The following is a 21,665-nucleotide window of genomic DNA, read 5'->3' on the forward strand; positions in this document are numbered from 1 at the left end:
TTAGAGCAACCTAAAATCCCCATGTGGAAGTGGGACAGTCTTGCTATGGACTTTATTACTAAGTTACCCCGAACGCCTGCCGGTCATGATAGTATTTGGGTGATCATTGACCGTTTGACTAAATCAGCCCACTTTCTTCCTATTCACGAAGATTATAAAGTGGAGAAACTCTCTAGAATCTATACCGATGAGATTATATGTCGTCATGGCATCCCTTTAGACATAATCTCTGACCGTGATGGTCGCTTTACTTCACGTCTTTGGCAAACGTTTCAGTCCGCTATGGGTTCGCACTTGAATCATAGCACGGCCCTTCATCCTCAGACGGATGGACAGACCGAACGTACTATTCAAACCTTAGAGGACATGCTCCGTTCTTGTGTCATCGACTTTGGTGGTAACTGGGATGTACATTTACCATTGATAGAATTCTCGTACAACAATAGCTATCATTCCAGTATTCAGATGGCTCCTTTCGAAGCTTTGTATGGATGGAAATGCCGATCTCCTCTCAGTTGGCATGAGGTTGGGGAAAAGCAGTTCACTGGCCCTGAGATTATTCAAGAGATAACGGATAAGATTCTTCAGATCCGTGATAACTTGATCAAGGCTAGGAGCAGACAAAAGAGCAATGTTGATAAAAGGCGAAAGCCTTTGGAATTTGTTGTTGGAGATCGAGTTCTTCTCAAGGTATCTCCCTGGAAGGGAGTAGTTCGTTTTGGTAAAAAGGGAAAGCTCGCTCCTCGCTATGTGGGCCCTTTCGTGATACTTGAGAGGGTTGGCAAGGTGGCGTACAAACTCAATTTGCCACAGGAACTAAATAACGTGCACCCAGTATTCCACGTATCTAATTTACGGAAATGTCTAGCCGACGAGGAACTGCAGGTTCCTCTGGAGGACTTGCAAATAAATGAAGCTGTTCAATTTGTTGAGAAACCAGTCGAAATCATGGATCAAACTGTCAAGCGTCTGAGGCGCAGCAAAATTCCCATTGTCAAGGTTCGATGGGAAGGGAAGCGTGGTGCCGAATTCACTTGGGAGTTGAAAAGTGATATGAAGGCCAAGTACCCGCATCTCTTCGAGCAGTCTTCCTCTAAGATTTCGGGGACGAAATCTCCTAAAGGAGGGGAGACTGTAACGCCCAGTGTCCCTAAACTTTAGACACTTGGCAAGATCAGTCCCTGAACTTCTATTGATTGTCAATTTTGGTCCCTGTTGTTATGTGATGTTGATACCTTGGCAATTTTGGTGTGAATCTTATTAACACTATGATACTTGATTCTTTAATCTAGATGCTTGATTCTTGATACATAAAGTATGAGACTTGATACTTAATCTAGATACTTGACTCTTGATGCTTGACTCTCGATACTTAATCTAGATGCTTGATTCTTATGACTAAACTAGACACTTGATTCTTTGAAAACTAGATTCTTATTGTTGATTCTTGATACTTGATACTTGGACTCTTGAATTTTGATACTTGAGAAACTATGATTCTTGACTCTTGAAACATTATTTGGTGCTTGACTCCTTAGACTCGTGAAACTTGATCTTGGTTGAACGAGAGACTGGAGCCTTGGCACTGGCAGAATCTATAAAACTTTGAAACTTTTGATGTAATCTAGTTACGAGATACTTTTAACCAAACTATACGCAACGCAACGCTTAATCTTACTCGCCAAACGAATCAAAGACGGGAACATGGAAAGATTGGGTTGGCCAGAGTGGCAATCCGATTGGATTACCACCCGATCGGACTGCCACCCGACCGGATGACCACCCGATCGGGCCGCCACCCTATTCGCGCTGCACCGTCTCTCTTCACTCTCACACTATAAATAGCAGCTGTCACATCAGTCCTTCACTGATGTGACAGCCCTGCTCGACTCAGACGCACAAACGCCATTTTTCTCCATTTTCTTGCTGATTTCGGTACGTTTTGCACTAGATCTTTGTACTTTCTCACTCTACACATCATCCTCTACGTGATTCTCACTTGAAATCACACTTTTCACCATGAAATCTCTCGGATCTGAGTTCTTGAGGGTGATGTCATCATGGGGGTTTGTACAAACTGCCATGTGATGTCATTCTGAGCAAGATCTAGCTCAGATCTAAGGTATTTCATGCGTTCTCGCACTAAATCCAAGCTAAATCTAGACTTTTTCCTATAAAACTTGAGTACCTTTATCTTTTTCTCAAACTTTCACCTTAATCGGTGGAAACCGGGTCTAAACGGGCTGTGGACTGGACAAATAGTCTAAAGCCGGCTTAGATCTGAGCTAATATCAGTAAAGACGAGCATGGAATGGATTCTGACATAAACTCGTTACAAACAGACGACTGATCGGACAGGGGTGATTCCCACCCGATCTGAACGACAGTGTGTTAATGAGTTTATTGTTGTCACAGTACGTGTCGTACCATCACCGTTGGGCTAGAAACTTAGAAATTCTACAAAATGGTAAACAAGAACAAGGGTCGCCCGACCGAGCGGCAACCCGGTTGGACAGCCGTCCGATCGGACAGTCACCCTATCAGGTGACACTTGTCCTTAAGCCTTGAAACTTGAAACTTTTCAACACTTAGAATCTTTTTGAAACTTGGAAACATTGGGAACCTTGATCAAGAGGCAACCCGATCGGACAGCCGCCCGATCGAAGTGCCACCCGATTGAGGTGACCAAAACATTTACCACCCGGATCGAGTGGCAACCCGATCGGATTGCCGTCCGATCGAGCAGCCACCCTATCCCCTCCATTTATGAATTTCATACCAAGTGGCAACCCAACTGGATGGCCATCCGATCGGCCAGCCATCTGTCTTCTCACACACATGTGTCACCCGACCGACTGGCAATCCGATCGGATAGCCATCCGATCCGACAGCCATCCGATCCAGTGACTGATTTGACACTTATGCAATCTCGTTATTCTGCCCGACCCTTATCCCATTGTAATCTAATCAGGCTAACTCTAAAAGAGCTCCCTTTTATCCAATAACAGTTGCGACTGTTAAGCAATCACTGTGAGTATACTCGATCCCCTTTTTACTTTAAACTTTTGGGGTGCAACATGTATTCTATGAAACTTAAACTTGATTCTTTGGAAACTTAAACTCTATCCTATGTGTTCGTGAAAGTTGTGATTCTTGATTCTTGATTCTTGTGCTATGTGACGTTTAATCCAGAGTGTGTAGTTCCGCCTTAACAATAGTAGCGCTATAGGAGATGCACCTCTCCCATTATTCTCGGGGGGTATTGTTAGGAGGATTCGAGTTTACCTCATTGATTCTTTGGTAAACCACTAAAGCATCGGGATACTTGGGCTATTACTGTGTGGACTGCGACACTAGCACGGCTGAAACTATTTTATTGCTTACACTGTGGATATGAGTTGTTTTAATCTATTATTCTATTATCAAACTTGTATACTCGTCAATACCTTCGTATTGATATTTTAATACATGTTGCAGGCTGATAGGATGCTTTGGAATGCATGGAATCCAGCTAGGAGATGCCTAGAAACGTCGCCTAGTTAACTAGAAACTTTTGAACAATTGAACAATATTTGTTATGTTTTGTACTGGTTGTGTCTGGTTGGTACTCTTAGACAATGTTATGATGAATTTGTTTAATTTCTGTTGAAACGAATAGTGTTGTGGAATCTCATGAGCAATCTGAACGCTTAGTGCTCACACCCCGATGTTTCCGCCATCGGTTGGGGTGTGACAACAAGAATATCTGAATTGTATAAAACAGGGCACAGGAGAATAGAATAAAGGATGGAAAAATATGTAGATTAGCTTAAACGCCATGAATTTCTTACATTTTATAATTGTAATGTTGACTAATGTATTTTGTTTTAGATTATTGCATCTACTTGTTTCTTAATAAAACATATTTTGTTATATGTATTCATCATGGCGTTTTCAAAATAATATGTGTGCCTAGAGGTGAGAAATCCATGAAAACGCCATGATGAATACTCCATAATGAAAACACCATTAGTTGAATTGTAAACAATAAGAAGAACTGATGTTACTGTCTTCCTAAAACATGTTAATGAAAATGCCATGATTTGAATAATTAACAAATAGTAACAAGGTGCGCCATTGATCATGAACAATAAGCATATATTAGAACCCAAACAACAATTAACATTAATAATTAAAACACCAAATATTGAATATAGGAAGAACGCCATTGAAACTTAAATGTCATTTAAAAAATTACTTTGAAAAAAACGACATTAAAACAAGCATAAAGAACAAAACGCCATATCTGTTGGAATTTTGTTTGAAACGGAATTATAACGTCATTCATTGAGGGGAACGTGGACAATGAGAATCAATACAAAATTAGTACTATACACAATTTATTGTACCAAGTAAAATGAAATGTTTTATTGTTGCTTATTATAATTATAATTAACCCTCAATTATTTAATAAATTTTGTTCCCTTTATTTTCGACATAATAACAAAACTGATGGCTTCGTTTTTCATTATGTTACCGTGACGAACCAAACAGGTATCTAACGAATGTCTAACACAAAGCACGGGCGAATCTTTTTTCATTGATGTCTTGACTAAATATTTGTTGATAATTTTTGAAATATTTGTAGCATATTAAACATGTGATTCCTTTTGGATATTTTTTAATTATATTTTTTTTACTTTTATTTTTCGTTTTTTAGCAAGTGTATTAAAACCAATTGACTTCTTGTTTGACAGAATGTGGGTGGGATTACTTACTAGTTATATTTATTTGCACATGTTTAAAATAGAACAAAGGGTTCGAAATATTTTTCCTCGAAAGATTTCTTCACTCTTGTCTCTTTTTCGTTCACACGGAATTATGTAAATTATGTTAAATTATCTTTTTTTTTCTTTACATGTGTCATAATAATATATAGTGTAGATCTATATAAAAAATTGCAGACATTCTCAGGGGGTGTTTGTATTTTGTAAAAAGCACTTCAGAATCGCTTATGTCTGCTCCACGCAGACCATGCGTAGACGTTTGAGTTTGCAACTTGTTTGTTTTTTGGAAGTGATTTCATTAAAGAAACATCTTCCAAACCTCTTCCTCAAACAAACATGGCCTCACATCTTAACACCTATTCTAAACTCTGCTCTTTCAAAACACATCTCAAAACCCTAGTATCCTCTTCTCCACAGGACGCCTCCATCGATTCTCCACAACCGAACCTCCATCGATTCTTCACAGAACGAGATCAGCAGTGTCGATTGATATAAAGAAGGTAACTTTAAAATTTTAACTAATTTTAGCCATCAGTGAAGTTGTTCTTCCATTCTCCCACATTATTGTTTCTTGGCATCTTCCTTAACTGTTCCTATTTTTTGTTGTATTTATTGGGAATTGTTTGATCTGACTCTGTGTGGTGAGGTTTATTAACTCTGATTGTGTACCTTGTTTATGATCAAGAAAACTTCTTGTGTACCTTTTCTTGATTATCTTTGAAACAAACAATATACCTAGAAAAAAAATTGAATTTTTCAGGGTTTTTTTTGTTTTATGTTTATTTTTTATAAAAATAAGATTGATTTCCTCTTTCTAGGAGATGGGTTTCTAAAAGATTGAACATTTAACATTTTGGGTACAATTCTGAACTAGGTTTTTATCAACCTCAACAAAGAAGAATTAGAATTTCTAGTTATTTGGGTGTTTTCAGCTAAGCAGAGTCCCTGTGTTCATCACAATCAATAGGTATGTTTAATCTTCTTTATTACCTAATTTTATGAACTATATGTCTTCACATGTCGACTAGTAAATTCATATGTCGACTAGTGTTTGTTTGAAACTTGTATGTGGTTAAAATTTAATGTTTGTTTGAAACTTGTATGTGGTTAAAACTTGATGTAAATTCATATGTCGACTAGTGTTTGTTTGAAACTTGTATGTGGTTAAGACTTGATGTTTGTTTGAAACTTGTATATGGTTAAAACTTGATGTAAATTCATATGTCGATTAGTGTTTGTTTGAAACTTGTATGTGGTTAAAATTTGTTGTTTGTTTGAAACTTGTATGTGGTTAAAACTTGATGTAAATTCATATGTCGACTAGTGTTTGTTTGAAACTTGTATGTGGTTAAAACTTGATGTTTGTTTGAAACTTGTATGTGGTTAAAACTTGATGTTTGTTTGAAACTTGTTTGTTGATTAGTAGAAATGGGAGAGAAACAACAATGGTCAAATGAACATCTAAAATGCTTATTAGAGACTTGCATTGAAGAGATAAACACGGTGAGTAGAAAATGATTGAGTTTGCGTAAAGACTCGTGGAATAATTTAGGAAAAGTTCTTAAGGAAAAGTTTGGATTGGATTTGACTAAAAAATAAATGAAGAATGCATATGATAATCTTAAAGCCAAATATGTAGGTTGGGTGTATTTGAAAAACAAAACCGGTAACATATACAACGCTCAAACAAATAATTTTACTTTAACGAATGAGGAATGGGAAGAATTTAAGAAGGTATGTTCATTTATATAATTTTTAAACATAATCCTACAAACAAATTTTTTAACACTTTTTTTTACTTTGGGTTTAGGGGCATCCGAAGGCTGCATCACTGAAAACAGTTCCATTGCCTTTTCAAGAACTTTGTGCAGAATTGTTTGATGGGAATACTGTCACTGGAAATTGCAAGTGGACCTCAACCCAAACAACATCCGGGGTTGGATCTTCTTGTCATCGTGTCCAATCACTTATGATTATGGACACCCATTATCATGACACACAAGATGATGCCGGCACTTCTGAGCCTACTTTTGAGCCTACTTCCGAGCCTAATCCAAACAAAAGGGCTAAAACCTCAAAACCATCTACTAACCATGATGATTTAGCACGTGATATGCAGAAGGCTCTACAGTTTTTTATTAAAGGCAGGAAGGGCCAATAGTTCGTGAGTGTTCTGATAAGTTAAACTTGGTTGGGTTAGACCCAGTAGATCCTATATTCTTAGCTGCTTTTCATATTTTTGGAGTGTCCTCCGACATGAGAGAGACGTGGATGGCATTGCCAGAAATTCCCAAGGTCTTAAGAGGGTGGATTATTATAAGAAATTACGCTTTTGGTTGTTTATAATTGTTAAAACATGATCACAATGGATTATAATAAGAAATTACTTCTCGTTATTCTTATGTACTTGTATGTCCGAATTTTTTGGAAGAGAAGTTTAAAACGCATGCGAGACAATGATTCGGGTATGGCGGGACATAAATACACGTTGGAGTTATTGACAGGAAATCCAAAACAATGCATTGAACTTCTACGTATGTCTCGTGAATCATTTGTCCGACTATGTGCACATTTTAGAGTAAATTATTCGTTAGAGGATAGTAAACATGTATCGGTTGAGGAGAAGATGGCTATGTTTTTTATGATAATCGGTCATAATCAATGATATGTAGTTATCAAGCGTAGATTTCAACACTCAAAGCAAACAATTCATAAATATTTTTATGAAGTCTTGGATAAAATGATGCTTTTTGCCAAAGAAATGATAGTACCAACTTCTTTCAATCCTAATCCAAACATACCGGGACATAACAAGAGGCTACGACGGGTTTTTATAGGAGCGGTTGGTGCACTAGATGGAACTTTAATACATGATATTGTCCCTACTAGTAAACAAGATTTATATAGAGGAAGATGAAAGGGGGATTGTTATCAAAACGTATTAGCAATTTGTGACTTCAACATGATTTTTACGTTCGTCGTGGTCGGCTGGGAAGGTGTAGCACATGATGCAAGAATATTATCAGAGGCATTATCAGATCCAAATGCACCATTCATGTTTCCACCACAAGGTATGTTTATGTTTTGTTAAATATTTATAACTTTGTTTACTTTTCTAATTAATTGTATATCTTTATAGACAAGTATTATCTTTGTGATGCCGCGTATGCACACATACGGGGATTTATGGCTCCATTTCGCAATGTGAGGTATTGGCTAGGAGATTTTCGCCGAAGACGTGCATTGACTAATAAAGAGAAATTTAACCATGCTCATGTAAGACTTCAGAACGTAATTGAGCATGCTTTTTATGTCTTGAAAGCAAGATTCCCTATTTTGAAGAGGATGGCACCATTTCCATTGGTTACACAAAGGAACATTACCGTTGCATTTTTCGCGCTACATAATTTTATAAGGAAAAAGGGTTTGAGCGATTAATTGTTTACGGAATACGATCAACCCAGTGTTTCGTTGCATGATAGGCAAGTGCACGTTGATGCTTAGGAAGACGAGGTTGAAGCACATGGTACTGCATCGGATCGGGAATATATAACTCAGTTACGGGATGAGATTGCTGAGCAGTTAATGCAAAGCATGGATTCAATGATTTAAAAAAATGTTATTGTCTTTTTATGAATATTATTTCAGTATTTTATAACTATTATTTATGTTTGAATGTTAAAAAATCTTTTAAGTTAAATAAAATCAGTTTATTTCAACAGCTTAAAGAAGTTAAAAAACAAACAATCTTGTTCTTGCAAACTGCAGAGGTTTAGTCCACCTCTTTAGCTGCAGATGTCTGCAGATATGGTACGCAGACAGCAAACGTTTTACCTCTGAAAAACAAACAACACCATGCTCTTGTCTCTTTTTTGTTTGTTCACACGGAATTATGTAAATTATGTTAAATTATATTTTTTGTCATAATAATATATAGTGTAGATCTATATAAAAGATTGCAGAAATTTGTTTATTGATACTTGTGGCCCACCGTTATTAGAAAACAATATTATTGCCTCTCAATGACATAATACTAAATATATCTGTTTATTTCTAACTTTTTTGAACGGCTTTTTATTTCTATAAATTCAATATTTTAATGTTGCTTAAATTTTTTTATATTTATTTGTACAAGTTTAAAATCGAACAAAGGGTTCGAAATATTTTCCTCGAAATATTTTTACACTTTCTAATCTCTTTTTCGTCCACACAGACATTACAAGTTCAAAATCGTGTTAATAACAACTACGTATTTATAAGCGATTATTATACATTTGAGTATTTTAATTGCTTAATTGATGTTGCTGATTCACTTATATATTGTTATTGTTCCAAATATTAAGCCTACATAACTTAGTTATACCAAATATTAAAACTTTAGACATTAGGTTTGCAATATATATTGATTTTATGTTGCTGATTCACTTATATATTGCACCTGGAGCTATTATAATTCATAGATACAGTAAACAGTTAACTATCATTTTCGTCTTTGTGGTTTGTCTAAACATGTCAGTTTAGGCCAAATTTCAAATTCGTATTATTTTTGTCCTTGATATTCTTGAAACATGTCAATTCATCCAAAAAAACATGAGTTAGCTGCTATTTTCGTCCCTGTGATTTGTCCAATTATTCGATTTACCCTTAGTTTTTTGAATGAAACTGACATGTTTCAAAAATGTCGGGGACGAAAATGGTACAAATTGGAAATTTGGTCTGAAGTGACATAATTTGACGAACTATAAGAACAAAAATGACAGTAAACTCTATAGTAAACTTACCGAATTGACAGAGGAAAGGATATAGTCCCGAAGCACCGGGGCCACCAGCAATATAAAGAAGAAGAGGGTCGTGCAACGGGTCTCTTTGTGATTCAACAAAGTAGTAGAAGGCCTGAACCGCATCGTCTTCTCCAATTCCCACATATCCAGTTTCAAGAGTGAATGGGAGATCACCATGAAAACCAGGGAGATTCTTGATGATAGACTTGGAGTTTGATAAAGATGTCATATGCATAAACATGAAGAAAAGGAAAAGTAGTATTCTGTAACTTGTCTCCATGATACCAGAACTCAACTAATTTTCAACTTTGAAGGATACAACCGGATTCACTATGCTATATATAATAATTTCATTTTTTTTAAATATTCATTAGTTTTCAAACATTTTAAATTATAAGAAAAACCAATTATTGAAGCATATATACAAGTTGGAAGTTAAATAATATTATTTACATTTAATAGGAATAATAAAATTATTTATGTTGAAAACGTTGTTATCAGTTCCTTTTTATATAATTTTTATAGCACAATGGATAACGTTCTTATCAGTTCCTTTTTATATAATTTTTATAGCACAATTGGCAAGTTATTACCAAACTAGTTTTGTAGCCCGTGCACGTTCTCACGTGTAAACCGAATATTTTTTCAGTTTGATAATATGTACGTTTGTGTGTCGATTACTTGTACATATTACTTATAATATGATCTCAATAAATACTACATCGACACGTAAATAAAAATATGTTTGTAAAAGGAAAAAAAAATATATATTAGAGTTTAGGAACTGTAGAGTGACTTTATTAAATTGACTTAAGAAAAAGATAAGAAAAAACCCGGGAAAAGTTCAAGATATCATATTTGTAAAAGGAAAAAAAAATATATTAGAGTTTAGGAACTGTAAAGTGACTTTATTAAATTGACTTAAGAAAAAGATAAGAAAAAACCCGGGGAAAGTAAAATCTTTAAAAAAAATTGCACTTGCCGGGTTTCAAACCCATGCGCATTGATTTTGCTAGACATTATTTTAATCATCTAAACCAATCTACCATATGCTCTTTTTATTATTGAATCCTCTTTGAATTATACATATACTAACTTGAAAACGGAATTGACAAAATAATAAAGAAAAATTACAAGTTTTGTCCCTTATCTTGATATCATATTTCAGGCGGTGTCATTTTTAACGAATTTTGACATGTTTTGCCCTTTATAGGCAAGTTAGGAGACGGGTCAAATTTGTTCTCGGCTCGGTTGATATGTTTGTGGATAAAAAAACAAGGTTTTACACAAAGAGGGTAACGCCATTATGGGTGAACTGGTTGCCTTTGAAGATCAATTGTTTTGGATGACAAACGAGGTTATAGAATTCCTACGGGCGAGGCATTAGCTAGGAGTGGAATCCCCATTGCTAGTATAAGACGTTTCTTCTTCAATGAGACACATGAGTCACTTCTCATATTTGTGTCATGTCTATCTGTAAACTGTTTATGGTCGTAGATTATTTCATGGTGCAAATTTGGGTTTCCTATCTATATCAACGTTCCACGCGATTTATTTTCATCTACGTTCCGATATGAATTTTCTTCACGTTGTTTTTAAACCGACCGGTTGTTTTTTTTAAAGCGTTCAGATTTTTAAAATGCTTGCCATCATCTCTAAATACACCACTACGTCGTGTTTTTAATCTACATTTAAATTGACCCGTCGATGTAATGGGAGACCGTCGTGTTTATCTTTATATACATTTTGGTATAAATTTTGTTTGAATAACTTGCCTATCATAAACAACGGCGTAACTTTTTTGTAACTTAGAATATCATCGTGACATGGTTTTTTTTGACTGGTGGTAACTTTTTAAGCGTTTTTTAACCGTTCAGTTTTTTAGTTGCCCAATGCTCATCCCTAAATACACCATCGACGTTTTTAACCTAACGCGTTGAGGGGTATTAATAAAAAAAAATTAGTCTCTTATATAAGAAAGAAGTAAATTGTCATTTTAGTCCATGAGGTTTGACCAAAATTGGCACTTTAGTGTAAATAGTTTTTTTCTTGTCATTTTAGTCTAAATAGTTTTGTTTTCTGCCATTTTAGTCCCTGACTTTTGTCATTTTCCTCCAACCACTAACTCCAATAAAAAAATTAGTTAACTTAGGTGAATTTTGGTCAAAGCACATTTTTCTTTCTTTTTTTTGCAGGTGCGATGGTATGGGGATAGTGCTGTGCCGGTTTACAGTGATGATGATGACGGTGGTTGTTGGTTTTACAAAGATGGCGGCGGTGTTGGTTGATAATGTGGGTGGCGGAAAAGTGGCCGGTGGTGGTGGTGGAAATGGTGGGTGGTGACGATGATAGAAGGTTGTGATGGGATGGATGGTGAGAGATGGTGGTCGATGAAAATAGGAGAAAATATGACAAAAGTCAGAGACTAAAATAAGAGAAAACAAAAAATAAAATAACAAGAAAAAACTATTTGAAATAAAGTAGAAATTTTATTCAAACCTCAGGAATAAAATATAAACTAGTTGAGAGCCCGTCCATAGGCCGGGCAACCGCAACGGCATAATAACATAAATACCTATAGCACATAATAAACAAAACGATAAAACATATTTATAATGTCACTAAACAAACAACAAAACATTAAAACGAACAAAGCAAAAACGCATACCGCGTGTTTTGATTCCAAAAGCCAAAGCGTATTAACTATAAAAAACATCAACACCATGACTATTATATTAGAAAATGCAAGATATCCTCAATTTACTGGTTAGTACCCGATTCTTTACAGCCCAAATAGTTCCAGTTTCATTATTGTGTTAATAAATTTCTTATAAACAAAGTTACATATTGAATTAAATAACAAAAATTGAATTACAAACAAAATTTACAAATAAAAAACAATAAAATCCACAAATCTATAGTGAACTCCTCTTGCAAACCTTAGCAGGAATGGTAGTACTTATGATTAGCCGGATGTGATGGTTGCGGACCTTGTGATGAGAAGCCATCACACTGTACACCTATTCAATAGAACCATTTAAGGTCATTATAATACATAGTGATCTCAGCCAAATGCACGTTAGTTCATTTGTTTGTTAATCAAAATTCAATAATCTCAGCATGTACCATATGATAGAGATTCATTATCTCTATTACTTATCAGTTTATATTATACAAACTCTACGCGACCAATTGGGATGAATTTCATTTTAGAATGAAAATAACTAAATGCTTTACCTGTTGCTGTACATAACTCATCACTCAAATTGCATGGATTTATAAAGACTTTGTAACTGCAAAAAAAACAAAAAAAAAACAATTTTAGTATTATTTTAATTTGAAATTATATGAAATTATGTACCTGTGAAGTGAGTCATCAGCATGATCTATACCTTTCATGAAGTTCACATTCAAGTTCCACTTTTTGACTGTAACTTGTTATTATTGAAACTGGTAAAAGTGAAATTGCAAAATTCTGATTTTGAAACTTCGAATTTTCTTCATTCAATATTAAATAGTATTACAAAATTCTGATTTTGAAAAATAGTAAAAATTAAAAATTAAACATTACAATTAACACTTAATAAGATATCTCGTTCTCTCGCCTTCTTCCATGCAATTTCATTGTTTGTTTTAATTTGCAGATCAGCAAGCATATCACAGGTCTTTTGATCTTGATTCAGCAGATGTGTGATAAATTCTTCTGCTTTTTCTTTAAACTCCGATGGAGGAGAACATAGCACTTCATCCAGCAGTGCAATGCTACTCCAGGTTTGGTTATAATATTTATCACTCACCATAGCAACTTTTTTGTTGAGTTCTTCATCTTTTCTCTGTTCTTCACGTGACCATCCTAAAAATTCAATTTTAAGATCGGCAGTTTCAGACCAGTGGTAGAAGCTTTTGCTTGCCATTTAGAAAGAGTGTTAGTGTTTTTTGCACAGTTTGTTTTAGGGTGAAGGGTTTTTTAAAAATGAAGTGTTGATGTTTTCAAATAAAGTAATCATGAACCTTTATAGTGTGTAAAATGTTTGATGTGGTAAATGAACAGACATTTCCTAATTATGATAACCTTTTTTGAAGGTTTAAATTTTGTTCTTTGGTTTTCTAGATATTTAATTTTACTTGCTTTCCCATTAAATCATTAAATGTACATGTTTTTAAAATATAAATTCATACACGTTTTACCACTAAATCATTAAATTTTGTTCTTTGGTTTTCTAGATATTTAATGATTGCATTTAAAAAATGACCTTTGGCCTGTTTCAGATTCTATATAATACGATTGACAATTCAAATGTTGTTTTATCATACACACATTCATTCACTGAAAGCCAAAGATCAATTGTTATTGTTTGCTTTAATTATTATAAATACATTAAAATGGAGTCATATTCTGAGGATTTCAAGAAACGCTTTATTAAACAAATCGAAGAGCAAGTTTTGGCTGATAGGTCTACTCTTCAAGAGTTGAAGAGGTGTTTTAACGAACTACAACTTGGTCTCCTGACAAGAGACCAGGTTTCGAGAAACCTGAGGGCGATGCCAACTACTTCAGTTCGTGACCTATGTATTGCGAGTAATATAGAGTGTGGAGATAGAGACGTAGAGTTCATGAGAAAGATCAATGACATACATCGTGAAGTTCAGTGTTCCATGGAGTTGAAGTTAAAGTTTCTTGATTCTTGCTATTAGAGTTTAAGTGTCTGATTAGTTTTGTTTTTTATATGTAATTGTTACTTTTTAAATACTTTATATGGATGATCGTATTATTTTTACTTCTTTTTAAACTTTTCGATTTAACAATGTTTGCCACACCATGAATGACAATATAAAGTTTATGCTTAAAGTACATACCAGAAGTCTTTAGGATAGAACAACCATTAGTTGTTGGAAACATGAAGCCTTGACATATCAAAAAGTTTGATAGCTTTAAATAGCTTTAATCCTTAACATAGCTACAAAAAATGAAAAAAAAATCAAATAATCAACAACGTTTCTATTGTTTTGTTAGAAAGAATTTGAAGGCAAAATTTTTATATATAGATAACTGCTATTTTGGCCTTACCTTGAAGGAAGAGTAACACTAAACAATACTGTTTCAAACTTGAGCGAAAACATGTTCAAGATAACCTCTTTCGTGTTCATGTGAGCAAGAAGAGAGAAAGACACAAAGGATGTGTCAAACACAGTTCACATGATATAGATTTGACACCTGAACCTGTATCATCTGAACTATGTTTCAAACCTCCTTTGTGTATTCCTCTCTTCTTGCTCACATGAAACGAAAGAGGTTATCTTGAACATGAGTAATAACACAGGTGTCTTCTACATCCATCGCTAGATCCAAAGGGCAAATATGGTGAAAATCAAGAAACACAAGGTTAATAATATTTAATGTTTTGAATTTGATGGTTGATACCTTTAAGATCAAATCGAAGTGGTGAACAGTCTTACATCAGATGCAATATACCTACGCAAGAGACAACAATTAGTTTCAGCAAATAGAAAGGATCTTTAGCAGGCTGCACAGCAATTGCCATAGCTTTACCTAAACCCAGAAACAGGCATATAATTTGCAAAGTTGATATGGTATTGTTCATGAGAAAATAGTTAAATTAAAAGGGATTATAGTGGCCAACTCCATTAAACCAAAAAAGACTTGGTGTCATCGATAAAGTATACGTTTTAACCCATTTTATTTTTGTGAATAATTTTCAGATTTTACTTGTTTGAACCATTAGCAAGGAAACTAAATAACCAAGTTAAGACCTCTAGATACTCTGAATGAAAACGAATGAATGTTTTAGGTTATTTGAGCATGAGAAGAAAGGAATGGTAGAATCTTAAACTTTTTATGTAAACATATAAAAAACGTACCTAATCCCCGGAGACGGTATCCGAGGACCAAACCCAGAACCACCTAATGCAGGACTTCCTCTAGCAAAAAAACAAATCAACGATACTCTTAACTAACATCAATATAAATAACCTTACAATGAATTGTAATATTGTATATTACCTTGGTTCTCTAGGCCTAGGACGCTTAGATGAAGATCACCTCTTGAATCTTCATTCTAGTAGGACCCATCTACATATCAAACATGGGAAATAAAACTTTCAATCAACAAACTTATATACAATTAGTCGATCAATCATTAAAAAAATTAAAAGGTGAAAATTCCGAACATATACTCTCCAAATCCTGAAAACATATATAGCTAAGTGGCGAGACATTGGCAAATATGTCATTTATAATCAAGTACATCTTCATCCATTACACAACATCCAAAACCTTATTACAATAACCGTCAAAAAAAAAAAAAAAAAAAAACAGTAAAAACCCTAAAACGATTAGAACTGACGAACTCACAGTAAATCATGAACAAAATTATATGAAAATAGGATATACAACAAATCAAATCTGAATAAGAGGATTAAAAATGAAATAGAAAGATACCGATTTATGTGTTGGTGAAACCCTAGCAGCCGCCATTTCGTTGTTGCGTTAAACCACAACCATCATAAGACAACCACTCGAGAAAACCTAAATCAACCAATGTCGTTGTCATCGTTCCTCTTCAGGCCACCACCATCTTCCTCATACGAAACAATCAAAATTTTAGTAAAAAACTGAGACGATGAAACAAATAAAACGAATAAAATCAATATCGAGTAAAGAATCCACATACTTGTAAGTAAATCGGTTTGATTTTGGAATCCTTTATCAGTCATCAGTCGATTCAAGGAAGATTAGATGTAGAAGCTTCAAGGAAGACGGAGGCTAGGGTTTGGTTGAGAAGCGGTGAAGGAAAAGAATGGGGCCAGAGGTAAATTAGGTTTTTTTATTTGACTTATATACCCGGGTCATAAAACGGGTCGGATCATATCATAATTGGTATACGGGGATGATAAAAAACTCAGCTCATTTTCCCACCAAAATTATGTTTATTATATATAATAGATTATATATAATAGATAATAGATGTAAACCTAAAAAACAAAATAAATAAATAAATGAACTTACATCTTTATCAAGTAAAATAAGTAGTAATTTGTTTTTGCTGACATCATACCAAGTAAATTCAACACGTACAACACTAAGATTAAAACATATTTATAATGTCACTAAACAAACAACGAAACATTAAAACGAACAAAGCAAAAACGCATACTTAATCAAAATAAAAATCCGGTGAAGAAAGAGTCTCGGTATATATTGCTCCTTGTAACCCGTGAAACCAAACTAAAGGTAAGAAACAATCAACCCCTTTCTTTGTCGTGTCAATTTCATTAGCAACTCCATCATTTGATACGACAAGAAACCTGCCAGTACTTGAAATATGTGTAATAGAGCATGATAAAATAATAGGAGGCTGTATGCAAGGAAAAACCCATAATTTCACCCAACTTTCACCTTCCATCCTCCACAAATCAACCGTCCAATTAGGAAGCCCATGAGTAATAAACACATGAAGCTCTTTATGAACAATAACTAAATTTCCATCATAGTAAGCATGTGGAAATCTTGGAAAGGTTTTCAACCTAAATCTCTCTGATTCCACATCAAAGCCAAACAACATAACACCCTTATTCTCAATAAAACAATTAACCAAAAAATATAAAACACCTTTGCAAAAAGTTCCATTAGACCAAACAGGCTTTCCACGCCAGCAACGAAGTTTATTTGCAAAAGTGATTTTGTGCCACGAGTCAAACATACTTGAATATACATGAACCCACATTCTACCACGCCTACGCTTTATGTGTAAAAGCTTGTAGTCATCCGTCTTATCCACATACAACCCAATTTCATCTGACTTAGGTTTATATAAACCACGACTATTTGAGCTGGACACCTCTTTAAATGCACGAGTTAATGGATTCCAAATAACCAATTTGCCAGTATTACGAAAACAAACACATAACAATCCTTCAAAACTTGTTAGAATATTTACTTTATTCCAAGGCGCTTCAAATGGAAGTAAGATTCTGGAGTTTAATAATGGACCTGAATCTTCACACGAAAGGGGGAATACGGAACATAAACGCGAATCAATTGCTATAAATTTCTGGTTACAGGATGTAGATATGTGACGACAATGCATCATAGCAAAATGACGTGTCGATAGAACAGATAACCATTCCTTGCATACACACTTTGACCGACCCACACCCTTTGCAGGAAGCCTTATTAATATCTCATACACAAGAATGTCAAGACCAAGATCATCAATAGAAGAACTTTGTCGACCATGGCCATGTAAAAACTTTTTTCTTTTGCATGATTGTAGGTTGTTCGTACTCATTTCTCACTGGAAGTAATATTAGTATAATTATTGTTAGCACATGATTATGAATAAAATTACCTATAAAATGTCATTCATTCATAAAATTAAAGCTACATGACAAGAGTAATACATAAGGTTATTATCTTAAACTGGAAAACATTTTAAAATTTTCAAAAAAAAAAAAAGGTAAACAAATAAAAAACAAAACATATTAAGTACAAAATACTAAATAATCCAAAACATTAAACAACATGAACAATAATTTTAACGTTGCATAGATCTAAGCAAGTGTGCCTCATGCACATCTGGTTCAATAACCATTTTAGTAAACTCCGTATCCTTCAACATATTAACTGAAAAAGCAGACATGTGTTACAAATAATATTCATAGGTCACTTAAAAAATTAAAATATATAAGAAATACGTATTAAGCCTATAACATACTTGACGACGTATAGACCAACTTGAGTTGAGAGACGTATATGATAGATTTACTGGATATTGCACGATATGTTCGTACAATATTTATATGCCTCGATGTGTCTAGACGCAACTTTATAACGTGACCACTGTAAAATAATCAAACACATTATATTAAAAAAATATTTCTACATATATGTGTTACTTAAAACATTAAGGTCATTAATAATAAAAACGTGGCTTACGTAGCATCTTGCAAATTAATCTTAAAAGTAAACATATGCTTTATTCTTTTCCCCTTGATGATTTTTCCTATAACATCTACAATAAAGGCAACAACATGTTAGACACACGCATAAAATATATATATATATATATATATATATATAACAAATCCAAAAAAAATAGAAAGAATTTATGTATACCAACAATATGTTTGTGAAAACCCTTGTACTCTTTCAAAACATTAAAGCACGGCACCAATGGATACAACGGAAAACCCTTTGAAACCTCATGTATACACGGAGTAAATTTTGTGCTTTCATTTATAACTATTTTGATACGACCATAAATTAATACGTAGCTTTTGTATGATGGATAATCATTAAACTTGAAATTCTCAATTTGAAAATGAGAAACCGAAAAAACATGACCCACGAGTTCCATGCCATCAAATAAGTGAACCAAATTAGCGGGGACAATTGCTGCAACTCTTCTTCTCTATAATATAAAGTATGTTACTTAAATATAATATATGTAAACTTAAAAAACGAAATAAATAAATAAATGAACTTACATCTTTATCAAGTAAAATAAGTAGTAATTTGTTTTTGCTGACATCATACCAAGTAAATTCAACACGTACAACACTAAGATTATACCATACTCCATAGTGAGTTAGTGAAGAAAAATCAGCTACAGTGTAATCTTCATCCATCTTCTATAAATAACAAATACAAATACCATAAAAGATTTAAAAAAAATCTCTAATAACAAATTAAAAGAATAAAAAATCAAAGAACAAAAAAGTAATAATTATCAATAAAAATTAAAAGTAAAAAAAATGCAATTTCTAAACTATATATACAAATGGGCCAGATTATTATATAATGATTTGAGGTTTTGGGCCATATTCACTTAAAAGGCCAGGTTTGATATACACATAAATTGGAAATGGGCCGGGTTCGATATAGAATTACCAATACTAGACGGATAATCCGATTTAAGAAATGGATACTACATAATGCAACTTAACTCAACCCTAGCCACAAATAATCCAGCCTCTTTCTTGTCCAAAATCGCCTCTCTCTGCATCTCGATTTCATCTTCATTATCAGATTCCATGACGATTCAAGATGGTTACGCTTGTGTACGATCTCTTCAGCTCCGACATACGTATCATCACTTCAATCGTTTCAAACTTTCAAGGTTTTTACCCCTCTAAACCCTAGCGTCTTTTACAACTTACTATTTTGTTCGATTAGGGTTCTTCATATTCGATTAACACCTTCAATGATAAACTCTTGTGCAGGATAACGATTAATACCTTTTGGATTTTAGGGTTTCAGCTATTGACACATGCTCGACCTCTATTTCCGCAATTCTTAGGGTTAACGGCTGTGGAACGATGATATTAGGGTTCTTCATAATCGGGTAAAACTTTTCGGATTTTAGGTTTTCAATTGTTCAAATATGACAGATCTGAGTTTTGGTAGTTTGATAGGTCTAGGGTTGTTCCTTGAAGTGATTATGTTACCACTGAGATAAAGACGTGGTCTAGATAAGCTCTAGAACATAGACAAATGGAGCTGTGCTGGATCCAAAACTTGACAGACTCTTTGTAAGTTTTGTTTTTTATGTTTATCACTACATTATTGAATCAATTATTAAAGATTTTGTCTGTCTTAATGAGCTAACAGGAGCGTTCAAATGAGGGACAGAAGCTAGACTTATCCTTAAGAGACTGAATCATTTAACAGACCTATTCTGCATCTTGCAACTTATGGTATTAATCATATATTATGGCACTGTAAGTGACTCTAACCACTGATTCAAACTCCTTACAATGCCTATTTGTTTGTTTTAATACAAAATTGTTTGAATTTAAGGATATATTTACACAATTCTTGTTGTTCACAACTGTTATAGTATGTGTTTTGTAAATAACATTTTACAGAAGTTAGTTATCATCTGAGACTGTTAAATTCTACACATTTGATGAAAATATGGTCTACATTCATTAACACACATATCACAAACCTAAATGCTTTTGATTGCATTGTTTAAACTATAAAAACAAAAACACAAACAAACCTATTTGTAATAAAAGCTAATCTAAAGAGATTAAGAAAACATACTTTATTTCTCCAACTGGTTCTGCAAAGGTACTGAATATGATGCTTTTTAAGATAAGCAAAAAAATCATAGAACTACATTATATAGAGCTAATATCCGAATTTTTCTCAGGGAAGTTAATCTATATGTAGACAGTTAATAAATCATGGGATAGTGGGAAAGTGGGCTGACTTAGTAACTTCTTTATAATAACTGCATAATCGGTTACTAAACCTATAAGATTTATATCCCAGCTATTTTTTTTATCTGAATTATCTTATAACCGAAACTTATCTTTTTTAAACTTTCTAACAAAAGCTTAAACTATTGATAAAAGTTATATTTTACACTAATAAAGATATCTTTTTAAAAACTCTTAAAAAATCTTATCAACCTTAAATTTCTTGTTGCATTAACTGTGACATTTGTTTGAATCTATGTAATGCATTATTCGTGTTTGTTGATTGGTTTGTTCTTATTGTCTAGTTATTTGCATTGTAAGATGTAGGTGGCTTCCTTGGCATGGTTTGCGGTGGCACCTTGAGTGATGAACCACTGATCTGACCCTCTGTCTCGTGATAGCTTGTTGAGTGTTTGTTTTGATTCTTTTGGTGGTATTATTTGTCAAAATAATTTTAACTTATAGCATATAACAAATTGTTAAAAAACAACATTAACTTCAATGATAACAACGAAACAAAAATAATTCAAAAGCATAAATAACTTAAAATAAATGATAAACATACTTGAAACACAAATTACTTAAAGTAAACCTAAACTCTAAATGAAGTCAAGAAGTTATTGTAACATGACTTGCAACATGAAACAACCTTAGGCCGACAATAAGCTGCACATACTAAACATGTTTTACCATTGACAACACCTCCTTCACTATAAACCACACAGTTCTCTTCACTATCATCATTTTCTTCTTCCCCTAAAATTCCATCAGTTTTTTCCACTGCCTCCTCTTTCTCCAACTCCACCCCCTCATCTTTTTTTGCCATGTCCTCCGCAGCACGCACAATTCTCAAATGTTTCTTACCTTTAACATGAGTATTCAGATTTTCAGC

At 33.8% G+C, this 21,665-nt stretch overlaps 2 protein-coding genes across 11 annotated transcripts in view; one reads left to right on the forward strand and one right to left on the reverse strand.

Annotated features, from left to right (window-relative positions):
* Window positions 1–9,880, reverse strand: part of LOC110916479 (serine carboxypeptidase-like 18) — a 38,249-nt gene extending 28,369 nt beyond the window's left edge. For all 3 annotated transcript variants that reach the window (XM_035983245.1, XM_035983244.1, XM_035983243.1), the window contains exon 1: window positions 9,548–9,880. In XM_035983245.1, the coding sequence (XP_035839138.1) occupies window positions 9,548–9,827 (280 nt within the window). In that variant the 5' untranslated portion in view covers window positions 9,828–9,880. The remainder of the gene's footprint in view (window positions 1–9,547) is intronic.
* Window positions 4,313–7,604, forward strand: LOC110916478. Of its 8 annotated transcripts, none has more exons than XR_004879341.1 (4): window positions 4,313–5,266; window positions 5,641–5,733; window positions 6,193–6,500; window positions 6,577–7,604. XR_004879341.1 is itself a non-coding variant. In XM_022161206.2 (3 exons), exons 2-3 carry the CDS (start codon window positions 6,366–6,368, stop codon window positions 6,925–6,927), a joined length of 486 nt encoding a protein of 161 aa, XP_022016898.2. In that variant the 5' UTR covers window positions 4,342–5,266; window positions 5,641–6,365; the 3' UTR covers window positions 6,928–7,604. The 8 variants fall into 8 exon arrangements, 3 of the variants coding, with proteins under 3 accessions (XP_022016898.2, XP_035839139.1, XP_035839140.1); XR_004879344.1 differs by having other exon boundaries at window positions 6,406–6,500; XR_004879342.1 differs by having other exon boundaries at window positions 4,314–5,266; window positions 5,641–6,500; window positions 6,589–7,604.
* Window positions 9,881–21,665: the final 11,785 nt, after the last annotated feature.

This window comes from Helianthus annuus, chromosome 14 (genome assembly GCF_002127325.2).
Source record: "Helianthus annuus cultivar XRQ/B chromosome 14, HanXRQr2.0-SUNRISE, whole genome shotgun sequence".
NCBI classification, from domain to species: Eukaryota; Viridiplantae; Streptophyta; class Magnoliopsida; order Asterales; family Asteraceae; genus Helianthus; species Helianthus annuus.